Source organism: Salmo trutta, chromosome 9 (assembly GCF_901001165.1).
Source record: "Salmo trutta chromosome 9, fSalTru1.1, whole genome shotgun sequence".
Classification (NCBI taxonomy): domain Eukaryota; kingdom Metazoa; phylum Chordata; class Actinopteri; order Salmoniformes; family Salmonidae; genus Salmo; species Salmo trutta.
This window is the reverse complement of record NC_042965.1, coordinates 24,751,560-24,764,420: the sequence shown is the minus strand read 5'-3', so window position 1 is coordinate 24,764,420 and position 12,861 is coordinate 24,751,560. Positions and strand designations below refer to the sequence as shown.

General features: G+C 46.5%; 2 protein-coding genes across 3 annotated transcripts in view; one reads left to right on the top strand and one right to left on the bottom strand.

The window, feature by feature from the left end:
• The window catches only part of LOC115200273 (ras GTPase-activating-like protein IQGAP1), a 73,414-nt gene that overhangs the window by 25,780 nt on the left and 34,773 nt on the right, over positions 1-12,861 (bottom strand). The window contains exons 8-15 of one of the 2 annotated variants that reach the window (XM_029763209.1): positions 12,575-12,753; positions 11,817-11,904; positions 11,394-11,596; positions 9,231-9,318; positions 8,918-9,081; positions 8,546-8,706; positions 6,469-6,593; positions 5,730-5,893 (exon numbers count right to left, since the gene is read on the bottom strand). In XM_029763209.1, coding sequence (XP_029619069.1) covers positions 5,730-5,893; positions 6,469-6,593; positions 8,546-8,706; positions 8,918-9,081; positions 9,231-9,318; positions 11,394-11,596; positions 11,817-11,904; positions 12,575-12,753 — 1,172 coding nt within the window. The remainder of the gene's footprint in view (positions 1-5,729; positions 5,894-6,468; positions 6,594-8,545; positions 8,707-8,917; positions 9,082-9,230; positions 9,319-11,393; positions 11,597-11,816; positions 11,905-12,574; positions 12,754-12,861) is intronic. The other variant, XM_029763210.1, reaches the window with a different exon arrangement.
• Positions 829-3,330, top strand: LOC115200276 (proteinase-activated receptor 3). The gene is made up of 2 exons (XM_029763215.1): positions 829-1,107; positions 1,558-3,330. The coding sequence occupies exons 1-2, from the start codon at positions 1,044-1,046 to the stop codon at positions 2,625-2,627; spliced, it is 1,134 nt and encodes a 377-aa protein (XP_029619075.1). The 5' UTR covers positions 829-1,043; the 3' UTR covers positions 2,628-3,330.

Here is a 12,861-nt window from a genome sequence, read left to right as displayed (position 1 = left end):
GCATGTGAAATGTATTGTCAATCAGTGTTGCTTCCTAAGTGGACAGTTTGATTTCACAGAAGTGTGATTGACTTGGAGTTACGTTGTTTAAGTGTTCCCTTTATTTTTTTGAGCAGTGTAGTTTGAGCACTTCAGGCCAAATGGACAGGGTCTTCCTATTGGTTTATTAGGCCAGGCAAGCTCAAACAGGCACAGATAAAGTATTTGTAAAGTATTTGAAGCCCAGGTATGAAGCATATTAACAGCTACGAAAACAGCGCCAGCATGAACAAGAAGCTCTACCATTTCCTCTGTGTCCAGAGGTAAGACCTGAAGGAAAATGTTAAAACACGGATTGTTAGTTAGTGGCCAAAACATCTTCAGCTCAGTCCACAACATTGGTCATGGGGCTCAAACACAAACACCACCTAAAATAGCAGAAAAACCTCACTGAACATTTATTCTCCCTAACCACACAAAAGGCAGGAAGGAAGTCAAGGGAAAACATGAACCCACTGACCGTACAGTATATGGATAGCTTTAGGACATGCAGTCAATCTTGTTACTGTAACATTAGGCTAGTCATTTTTTTAGTCAAGAACATCTTCAGTCACAGAAACTTGCACAATAAACCCATAACATTGAAACAGCCAAAGGTCTTCCTGGGAATGGCATAATAGAACACTAAGGGAAAAAACCAAAGTGAGAAATGAACAAACTGTAAACTATTAGGGTGTCTCCTCCCGCTGCAACAAATGTCTCCTCCCACTACAACGAATCAGCAAATAGCTGCTGACACAGAGATCAGGAATTCAGTTTCAGGCCTGGACATGAAAAAAATACACACACAAAATGCATACAGCCTGATGGTTCAGTGTTAACACTATCGGAGTGTGGACTTACTGTACAGTAGCCTGTCTGACCATGTGAACCAGCAGTCTGGATGGCCAGTTGATCCTGCTAGTTGTTGATCCTGCTAGTAGACAACTAGCCTATAGCAGGTCTACTGAAGAACTAGAGGACTTTGAGTTGGAATAATAACGTGGAGGAGATAGGAGAAAGACATGGCAAACCTACTATCTGGGATTCTCTTCTGTCTGTTGGTAGGACTATCTTTCCAGGACAATGGTAAGTCACTTTCTTTTTACATTTCTCATTAGGATTTTATAGAACCTCTAAGAACCTTAACCTTGGAATTCCATATTACATGTGGGACTTTTTATCCACTTGGTAAAGCTGTTTATTGTCAGATCTTTAGGCTGGGTTGAACAGTTCCGTTTCCCCTAAAACAGGAAAACAAGACATGTTTTCTCTAACCAAATGTTATGCCAGAAAGTCTTCAGCTTGACAATATACACATGGAGATTCACTCTTCCCCCAGTGTACTGTCACATTTGGTCACATGTATGATGAAGTCTAAATCATCATACATGTTTTAAACAGAATCTTGAGATAACTAACTTTAAAACGTCATTTCCATTTTATACTGTGTTTCATGACTATGTATGCAAAGTATAAAACCTCTCATGTGAATTAAAATCTATGGAAATATTCTTCCCCCTATTTTACCACAAACAGAGGAGAAACTCAAGACAAAAAGAATGGTCCCAGATGTGTTGAAACCAAAGACGTTCAACGGCAGGGGATACCAGCCCAACTGTACAGCTGAGACGGGGCCCCCCAGCCTGGTCCCACTGTCCCCTGGGGCCCCTGGGCTGGACGTGAGGCTGGAGGACCCTGCAGCAGCCTACACCACGGGGCTCCTCAGCACCAGGCTCATCCCCTCAGCCTATCTCCTGGCCATGGCAGTGGGCATCCCCTCTAACGTTTTCATCCTGGCCTTCCTGAGGCTCCGGGCCAGGTCCTACTCCATGGCTGTCCTCTACCTGAGCCTGGCCCTCTCCGACCTGCTCCTCCTGCTCTCCCTGGCCCTCCGCATCCACTACCACCTCAACGGAAACAACTGGGTGTTCGGCGAGGCGGCCTGTCGCGCCGTCACCGCCTGTTTCTACTGCAACGTCTACTGCTCTGCCCACACCATCGCGTGCATCAGCCTGAAGCGCTACCTGGCCGTGGTGAGGCCCTTCCTCTACAGTCAGCTGCCCAAGAAGGCCTGGACGCTGGGGGCAAGCCTGGGCATGTGGGGCCTGTTTGGAGCAGCTGTGGTACCAGAGCTCCTGGTGAGGCAGAGCTTCTTTCTGCCCCGTATGGGCCTCATCACCTGCCATGACATACTGCCCCTGGAGGAGGATTCCCATGCCCTGCTGGTGCCCTACAGGCTGACACTGGTCTGTTTAGGGTTCCTCGTGCCATTTGTGACCTGTGCCTGGACCCATGTGGCAGTGGTGTGGCACCTGGGTCACTCAGGCCTCGACTGGACACCCTTCATCAGAGTCAGTACACTGGTCTTCCTCATCTTCACCATGTGTTTTGCTCCCAGCGGCGTCCTCCATATTGCCCACTATGTGAGGCTGTCCACCAGTGGAGAGGACGGGATGTATGTGTACTCCAGTGCTGCAGTGTGTCTGTGCTGCTTCCACAGCTGTCTGGACCCATTCCTGTGTGTGCTCATGTCCAGGACAACCACCTCCAGAATACGCTTTGTTTCGCTCAGAAGGACACCTCAGAGACTTGCTGTTCCGGTGTAGAGACTCTCTCTCTCTGTGTGTGTGTGTGTGTGTGTGTGTGTGTGTGTGTGCGCGCGCGCGTTGGAAAGAAGGCTAATGCGTGCACCGATTTAAAGCAACAATATTCGAGTAACAGACCGTTTTAAAAAACTCTGCAGCTGCAATAAAAAAAATATTTTTACAATTAAAAAACAAGGTGACCCTCGAAAGCCAGATGGAGTTGGGTAAATTAGACACGCATTCGGTCTTTATATTACTGTGGTATAGGTTATGCTGCAGCAAATGTAGGCCTACCTGTCACAAGAAAGAAAAGAATTGTGACCATGAGATGATAGGTTAACATGAATTGTGAACTGCACTCCATACTGAGATGGGTCTGTCCCCACCCTAAGTGTTGATTCATCATGCAGAGGTTGTAGTGAAGCCAGATGTAGACATTGCATATAATAATAACATATAATCCATTTCAGGCTATGCTATTAATATAAATATTTTATTATAATTTACCGGTTTCTCGCAGTTATTTATCCCGGGAAAAGAGAGTGGTTTTGGGTGGGAAATCCCGGTAAATGGGTTCCCGCCATTCTTATGACTGACTGCATTTCACACTACTTCTAGATTATAATTGGACTGTAAAGCTCGTATGAATGTCCTGCTTAATATAATGTTTGTGTCATCATCGCAAATCCACTGCATTATACATAAAACACTTCAACCAGAAAAATTGCACTTTGGCTAGCTTTGGTACAGTCTATGTCAATCAGTGATAATATTCTAGTTAATAACCTCTACAGGATCGGTATCCCTATACTGGGATGGTTGTTGCTAACGTGCACTAATGTGATTAGAATGACTACCAGACAACTTTTCAGGACATACAGTGCCTTACAAAAGTATTCACCCTCCTTGGCGTTTTTCCTATTTTGTTGCATTACAACCTGCAATTTAAATCTATTTTTATTTGGATTTCATGTAATGGACATATACAAAATAGTCCAAATTGGTGAAGAAGTGAAATGAAAAAAAGAAAGGAACACTGGTGCGTGCATATGTATTCACCTCCGTTGCTATGAAGCCCCTAAATAAGATCTGGTGCAAACAATTACCTTCAGAAGTCACATAATTAGTTAAATAAAGTCCACCTGCGTGCAATGTAAGTGTCATATGATCTCAGTATATATACACACACACCTGTTCTGAAAGGCCCCAGAGTCTGCAACACCACTAAGCAAGGGGCACCACCAAGCAAGGGGCACCATGAAGACCAATGAGCTCTCCAAACAGGTCAGGGATAAAGTTGTGGAGAAGTACAGATCAGGGTTAGGTTATAAAAAAATATCAGAAACTTTGAACATCCCACGGAGCACCATTAAATCCATTATAAAAAAAAAGAAATAATATGGCACCACAACAAACCTGCCAAGAGAGGGCCACCAAAACTCACAGACCAGGCAAGGAGGGCATTAATCAGAGAGGCAACAAAGAGACCAAAGATAACCCTGAAGGAGCTGCAAAACTCCACAGCGGACATACAGTGGAGTTTTGGCGTATTGGCTACTTGTCTGTAGGACCGTTTTGGCTACTGGACAACTTATTTGTATTGCTTTTAAATCTTTTTCATGACTTTTAATCTTATTAACACTTTGTTCTAGTTAGCTATTTGTGTAGGTAGCTATCAAGTAAACACAATGATAGGCGTATTTGTCTGTAGGACTTTAAGCCATACACTCCACAGAGCTGGGCTTTACGGAAGAGTGGCCAGAAAAAAATAAGCGAACATGTTTGGTGTTCGCCAAAAGGCATGTGGGAGACTATCATCTAAGTCCTATCATCAACTGATTTGAGCCAGTGTACGGCTGTGGATTGACTGCATTGTTTGTATGGAATGTTGGCATATTGGCAGATCATTTGAAAAATGTGTGGAATCACTACACTTAAACTGGCTGGCTAGCTAACAAACATACTGTGCAGATCTTAAAAATCATTGTTTTACACATTATCTGATGGCTTACCAACTCCCTTACCAAAATGGCTGACCATTTATACCGTCATAAAAGGTTCATGTCCATTCTAGTATTGATGGTTTTATTTGTGTACTTTATCAGCAAGGATGTCCTGAAAAGCCAGCTGGCGGCAACAGTGATGACAAAAACAATTCTCCCAGAGGATGTTAAGAAACCAGACAGTGTTGGAGCCAAAAAGGACACGACTACTTCAAAGTTACCTTCATGTACTGTTATGTCTTGTTCACAATGACAACTTCTAAATAATACCCTTTCAGTACAAATGAAGTGTATTCATGTAGGCCTATTCCCATACATTCATTTGTTAATTACTTCCCATTTTACTGAATATTTAAAATGGTCCATATTGATAGAAGGAGCAGGATTTAGATAAAAGGTGAGGGCAGGTTCATACCTGTGCTCCAGACAGACCTGTTACAGCATGCTTCCATTAATCACTGACCATCTCATTCATGTCTCAGGCCCTCCCTCTTATTAAGTCTAGGTTACAGATCTAGAGTGCGTCCCAAATGGCACCATATTCCCTATATAGTGCGCTACTTTTGACCAGAGCACTGGGCGCTGATTAAAAGTAACGCACTATATAGCGAATAGGGCAACCTAGATCTGTAAGATCTGATCAACAGCTGTGATCCCGAGCCTCTGAGTAGCACTCTGTCCTCGAAATGTATGAAGATTTCTCTGCTCGAGGGAATATACAGTGTCTAAACATTAGGAACACCTTCCTAATATTGATTTGCACCTCCCCTGTTGTTCTCAGAAAAGCCTCAATTCATCGGGCATGGACTCTATAAGGTGTTGAAAGCTTTCCACAGAGATGCTGGCCCATGACTCCAATGCTTCCCACAGTTGTGTCAAGTTGGCTGGATGTCCTTTGGGTGGTGGACCATTCTTGATACACACAGGAAACTGAGTGAAAAACCCAGCAGCACTGCAGTTCTTGACGTACAAACCGGTGAGCCTGGCACCTACTACCATACCCCATTCAAAAGGTACTTAAATCTTTTGTCTTGCCCATTCACCCTCTGAGTGGCACACATACACAATCCATGTTTTGTACACTCAGTGTAGGATCTCATAATGGCTGGCAGTACAATACCTTGCAGATGATTAGCTTGGTGTTCTGCAGGACGTCGTGGTAGTGTTTGGCTATGGCTGGGTTGACTCCCTGCAGTTTGGCCGTGGGCAGGAGCAGGGCAGAGAGGGTCTGGTTAGGGTCACCAGAGCTCAGTGCCTCATTGATCTCAGATATAGCAATAATACCTAGAGGGGGAATGAGACAGACAGCACATGTAGTGAGTTTGACAGTCAGGGGAGAGTTTGACAGTCAGGGGAGAGTTTGACAGTCAGGGGAGAGTTTGACAGTCAGGGGAGAGTTTGACAGTCAGGGGAGAGTTTGACAGTCAGGGGAGAGTTTGACAGTCAGGGGAGAGTTTGACAGTCAGGGGAGAGTTTGACAGTCAGGGGAGAGTTTGACAGTCAGGGGAGAGTTTGACAGTCAGGGGAGAGTTTGACAGTCAGGGGAGAGTTTGACCGTCAGGGGAGAGTTTGACCGTCAGGGGAGAGTTTGACCGTCAGGGGAGAGTTTGACCGTCAGGGGAGAGTTTGACCGTCAGGGGAGAGTTTAACTGCACCAAGTACAGATGAACAACCATAATGACACTGAACTCAGTACTACTTCATCATGTACATTTCAGATTTATAGTGTGTGGATTTATTTATTTGAGACTGCAGACTATTCTACCAGCCGTAGTGAAATGGTTGGACTTTGCACCCTATCCCCTATGGGGGAATAGGGTTGCATTTGGGATGCAACCAGTTAAGAGGATGTGACCTACGCTCGTGTTCCTCGTGCACCTGCAGATTGACTGTGTCGATGGTCTTCTGAACATCATTCCAGGTGAGGAACTCCAGGCCGCGGGACAGACTGTCGGCTCTGAGGCTGATCAGAGTGTCTGCGTACCTGAGAGACAGGGGGAGAGGGGGGATGGTGGTGGTGGCGTTAGCTACCTGTGCAGGTTGTGGTGGCGTTAGCTACCTGTGCAGGTTGTGGTGGCGTTAGCTACCTGTGCAGGTTGTGGTGGCGTTAGCTACCTGTGCAGGTTGTGGTGGCGTTAGCTACCTGTGCAGGTTGTGGTGGTGGTGGCGTTAGCTACCTGTGCAGGTTGTGGTGGTGGTGGCGTTAGCTACCTGTGCAGGTTGTGGTGGTGGTGGCGTTAGCTACCTGTGCAGGTTGTGGTGGTGGTGGCGTTAGCTACCTGTGCAGGTTGTGGTGGTGGTGGCGTTAGCTACCTGTGCAGGTTGTGGTGGTGGTGGCGTTAGCTACCTGTGCAGGTTGTGGTGGTGGTGGCGTTAGCTACCTGTGCAGGTTGTGGTGGTGGTGGTGGCGTTAGCTACCTGCGCAGGTTGTGGTGGTGGTGGTGGCGTTAGCTACCTGCGCAGGTTGTGGTGGTGGTGGCGTTAGCTACCTGCGCAGGTTGTGGTGGTGGTGGCGTTAGCTACCTGCGCAGGTTGTGATGGTGGTGGCGTTAGCTACCTGTGCAGGTTGTGATGGTGGTGGCGTTAGCTACCTGTGCAGGTTGTGATGGTGGTGGCGTTAGCTACCTGTGCAGGTTGTGATGGTGGTGGCGTTAGCTACCTGTGCAGGTTGTGATGGTGGTGGCGTTAGCTACCTGTGCAGGTTGTGATGGTGGTGGCGTTAGCTACCTGTGCAGGTTGTGATGGTGGTGGCGTTAGCTACCTGTGCAGGTTGTGATGGTGGTGGTGGTGGCGTTAGCTACCTGTGCAGGTTGTGATGGTGGTGGTGGTGGTGTTAGCTACCTGTGCAGGTTGTGATGGTGGTGGTGGTGGTGTTAGCTACCTGTGCAGGTTGTGATGGTGGTGGTGGTGTTAGCTACCTGTGCAGGTTGTGATGGTGGTGGCGTTAGCTACCTGTGCAGGTTGTGATGGTGGTGGCGTTAGCTACCTGTGCAGGTTGTGATGGTGGTGGCGTTAGCTACCTGTGCAGGTTGTGATGGTGGTGGTGGTGGTGTTAGCTACCTGTGCAGGTTGTGATGGTGGTGGTGGTGGTGTTAGCTACCTGTGCAGGTTGTGATGGTGGTGGTGGTGGTGTTAGCTACCTGTGCAGGTTGTGATGGTGGTGGTGGTGGTGTTAGCTACCTGTGCAGGTTGTGATGGTGGTGGTGGTGTTAGCTACCTGTGCAGGTTGTGATGGTGGTGGCGTTAGCTACCTGTGCAGGTTGTGATGGTGGTGGCGTTAGCTACCTGTGCAGGTTGTGATGGTGGTGGCGTTAGCTACCTGTGCAGGTTGTGATGGTGGTGGCGTTAGCTACCTGTGCAGGTTGTGATGGTGGTGGCGTTAGCTACCTGTGCAGGTTGTGATGGTGGTGGCGTTAGCTACCTGTGCAGGTTGTGATGGTGGTGGCGTTAGCTACCTGTGCAGGTTGTGATGGTGGTGGCGTTAGCTACCTGTGCAGGTTGTGATGGTGGTGGCGTTAGCTACCTGTGCAGGTTGTGATGGTGGTGGCGTTAGCTACCTGTGCAGGTTGTGATGGTGGTGGCGTTAGCTACCTGTGCAGGTTGTGATGGTGGTGGCGTTAGCTACCTGTGCAGGTTGTGATGGTGGTGGCGTTAGCTACCTGTGCAGGTTGTGATGGTGGTGGTGGTGGTGTTAGCTACCTGTGCAGGTTGTGATGGTGGTGGTGGTGGTGTTAGCTACCTGTGCAGGTTGTGATGGTGGTGGTGGTGGTGTTAGCTACCTGTGCAGGTTGTGATGGTGGTGGTGGTGGTGGTGTTAGCTACCTGTGCAGGTTGTGATGGTGGTGGTGGTGGTGTTAGCTACCTGTGCAGGTTGTGATGGTGGTGGTGGTGTTAGCTACCTGTGCAGGTTGTGATGGTGGTGGTGGTGTTAGCTACCTGTGCAGGTTGTCGTGGTCCATGTTGCTGAAGCCCAGAGGAGAGTCAGAAAGCTGTTCAGTGACAGCCTGGGGGTCTTTGGTGTCCAGGACCTCGTTGAGCACGGCCACCGCAGACAGCATCTCCACTGCAACAGACAGCTCCTCATGCCCCAGGCCTGCCTGTTAGATACAACCAGAGATTAGTGATCATATACTGGACATACAACCAGACACACACGCACAACTGTCTGCCCACCGGCCAACCTAGCTAGGGTGTGACAACCAGCAACCACAACTGTACAACATTATACTGTAGCTTAAAATAAGAGAAGAGTAACGTCACAATGTGTGTGTGTGTGTGTGTGTGTGTGTGTGTGTGTGTGTGTGTCACCTTTGCTCCCTGTATCTGCAGGCTGAACAGTTCGGTCTGGTAGAGGTTGGCAGCAGTCTGGTAGACTATGGGGAGCTGGGCCTCTGGGTTTATCAGCTCCTCTATAGTCTCTGCTGCTACTCCATGACGAATGGCAGAGTTGATCGCTGTAATGGCCTCCAGTTCTGCGTAGCGAAAATATCATACTCAACATTTTCATATTAACTGTACTATAGGGTAAAGACATACATATATACTTATAGTACCAACACTGAACTTTGAAACACTGGGGAATATTACAAAATGAGAGTGATGGAGGGTGAGGGGTGCTTACTTCGTTTCTCTGCCTCAGCAAAGTCGTTACAGGATATTACCACCCTCTGAATCGCCTCCCTCTCTAGCATCACTGCACCTCCAGCGTCCTGAGGTCCACGGAGGAAGTGTTTGGGTGACAAGTTCAATTCAATAGAAAATTCTGGGTTCTGTAACACTAACGCAACTTGCATCAATGAATTAAGACTGCCATCTTATTCTCTTAAAGGCAAACACACAGTGTGTAGGCATTCTCAATTATTTTTATGGGATACCTTATATCCCCTACTAGGGCTGTTATGGTGACCATACTACCGCCACACCGGCGGTCTCGAGTCATGACGCAGTCAAATTCCACGTGTCCGTTTAGTCACGATAACTAGGCTTCTCCAAGCTCTGATGCTGCTGATGGTCATTAGTAGCCTACCAAACTTGCTAACTGCCTGGTACTCAACACTCTATTGTCCCTCTAATCACTCTGACATTAATGCAAATGTATTAGAAAATCTAATCAAACACTTCATCAGAGCCCATGAGCTCTTGTTGCGCAACATTTCCGAGTTTTGATGGACTCTATTAAAAAGAGGATCCCATCAGCTTTCTATTTGCTAGGCCTACTATATTTATTTCTCAACTTTCCTAATATTAAACACATTACTTTGCAACAAGAGTATAGCCTACCTGGCTGGCGTGAATAATGAACAACGGGAAAAGTGTCCTCAATTTGCTATTTAAGTGTATAGATGACAAGTATTTTTATACTCTGCCCCTGTTCTGAGACAGGTGCATGATAATGGTCCATTCTAAATCAAAACTTATTTCACACATATACTAAATAATATATGTAAAGACAAGATTAAATCAAGAATAGTGTGATGCGTGACAATATTAATATATATCATTCACAAGTGATATCTTGGCTATATCTTGTGAATGATGCCCAGCTTGTGTGCAGTAATGCAAGAAACAGAGCATGTCTTTTTTTTGCGAGTTTTTCAAATGATAGTTGCACACCTCATGTAGCCTAGCCCATAGGCCTATATATTTTGATAAGGTTTGTATTACAATTAGAGGGGCCAAATAACTTCTTAATATGAAGCACATTAATCTGCTTTACAACCGGTGTAGAGCCTAACTGGCATACATAAGCGGCGCGTGAGCTTCAAGTTTGGGGAACATGATTTTCACTATAAAAATGCACCTTTATTATAAAGCATTACATGCATAATCGCATTTACAGTCACTTTTGAGAATGGTGTTTTCCCGCTAATTGATTGCATTTTAGAACATTTGCGCTTATAGCCTACTACCATGTGTACATTGCTGCGCTTATAAAGTGAAGAAACAGCCTAATAGCTGATCAACATTTTAAGCTAAACTTTCTGATCTGTTGCATCAGTCTCATTGCTTTTAAACGTTTTTTTGATGCGAGTGGTTGTATTAATTTGGGATCTATCGCATCCCACACAACTGTCCCCGATGTGTCGGTCTTCCCTTGTAGTCTACTTCGGAGCTGAGATGCCTGTGAGAAGGACCCGATCACATGACGGGCATTGGCTAATAAGAATTGAGATATCTGAGAGAGCCATCTGAGTGCGAGGTGCTTCGGAGCATGCAGCCGGGAGAAGGGAATTATAATGATTATATTCAGCCCAAGGGCACAACGGCCATTGGCCGCAAAAGGCATGGATTTTTTTAGGGGGCATTACAGCCACACAAGGGGGATGTCGCCAGGAAAATCAAGGCATGTCAAGTGCTTGTCAAATTGTGAATGAGAGACTGATGTATTGTGTACAGCCTGCGCAAGAAACTAAGCAGAGCTCATGCCTTTCGTGCAACTTTTTTCAAATCATCATTAGGTCAGATCATGCAGCCTTAGAATGTATTAAAAATGAAAACATATAGCCCAACGTTTGAATCACAACTAAAGTTGCATAAATAACTATAAATTAAGCATATAGGAGGATTCAGTTTCTTTGTTAACCGCTCAACACAGAATAGCCGCATGTACGCACTCCCTCAGAAATCCCTCAGAAATCATTTGGAGAAAATATCCTTTTGTATTTCATTGAGCTATGTTCAATTGTATTCTTCATACTATAAAATAATGTAATGGAATTCTAAGCAAATCTTGTCTGCTAAATGAACTAGTGTAGCCCCTAGCCATATGGTATAGCCAACCTACTAGACGTGCATCCACCATTTGACCACTGTCCTTACTGACCCGAGCCTGGACTTGGCAGTAGGAGGTGAAGTGCTCCAGGTACCAGTGAGAGTTGGCCTCCTGGACCCCCAGCAGCCCCAGGGCCAGCACCTTGAGGCCAACTAGCAGAGAAGCCTCATTCTGGGCAGAGATGGCCTGGTTCACCTGCCGCACCGCCATCTGGGCTGGAGAGACAGACACGAGGGAGCAGGGGTTGGACGGAGACAAACTGGACACATCCCAAATAAATCAACCCTCAGCCACAAACCTGTAGACCAACGCCTTGTTTTGACATGAGATCTCAAACCGGCTGTGGAAAAGGTAGAAGATCTACCAGACACATCCTGAAGGCCTATCCTAGATGTTCAGAATACACATTTGAGGTCTAAGAGTGGCGGTAGTTACTGTTAACAAGGTCGACGCAGCTCTGGATCTCCTGCTGGGTCAGCAGCTCCTCATAAACATCTCTCTCCTCTGTGGCTATGGACGAGCGCTGAGCAGGGAGACAGGAGAAAAAGCATTGTGTTAGACGGACTATAAACATACATTCTCAAGGTTTTTACATTTTGTGCATATTGAAAACACAGGAGGCTGCTGAGGGGAGGACGGCTCATAATAATGTCTGGAATGGAGTAAATGGAATAGTATCAAACACATGGAAAGCATGTCTGATGTGTTCGATACCATTCCATAGATTCCGATCCAGTCATTACTACTGTGATTGAAACTAAAACACACCATCATGCTAAAACTATTGACAATCTGGCCATCATATTAACTTTAGATGTAAGATCATGACTTTGCTGAAATAATGTGTAATTTAACACAGCAGGTCATGTTTACACAGAGTTAGTGAGGAGTATGAGAGGAAAGATACCAGTTGATGTGGGAAGACAAGTGTTGTAGTGGGAGTTCAGCTGATGCTGCAGCCACTGGAATGTCATGGCAAGGGCTGCTGGGTGTTTCAGGTGGTATTCATTGCAGACAAGACTCTAATACTATACTATTTCTGTTCAGAACAGGATCAAGATGCTGTTCCAAGGTCAGTTTTGAAACTTCTACCAGGACTCAGGACCCATAGGTAACTGGTCAAAAGACAGCCTTCTTCTGGGTGCCTCTTGGGTGGAAAGGGCAACATCAGGGAGCGTTTGGGAGTTCCTCACCCTGCCTGAGGCCTGGAGCTCCTTGCTGGCCTTGGCCCGGCTAAGAGTGTCCTGGTAGTCCTGGGCCAGCTCTTCTCCAGTGTTCCTCAGCATAGCGTTGGGGTTCTTCAATGTCCCTATGGTCACAGCCGCCTCACCCTTATCCACCGCCTCATTGATGGCAAACACAGCAGCGTGCACTGGGGAGGGACACCAGCAAGAATGAGTACCACTTGGCAGTAAACATGTCTGTATGTCTGTCTATGAGAGGTCAGACATTTGTTATAGCCCAGCACTAACACACCTGA

Coding starts and splice junctions, on each gene's coding strand:
- LOC115200276 (XM_029763215.1), top strand. CDS start 1,044: ATGGCAAACCTACTATCTGGGATTCTCTTCTGTCTGTTGGTAGGACTA. Junction 1,108..1,557: donor ACTATCTTTCCAGGACAATG/GTAAGTCACTTT, acceptor TACCACAAACAG/AGGAGAAACTCAAGACAAAA.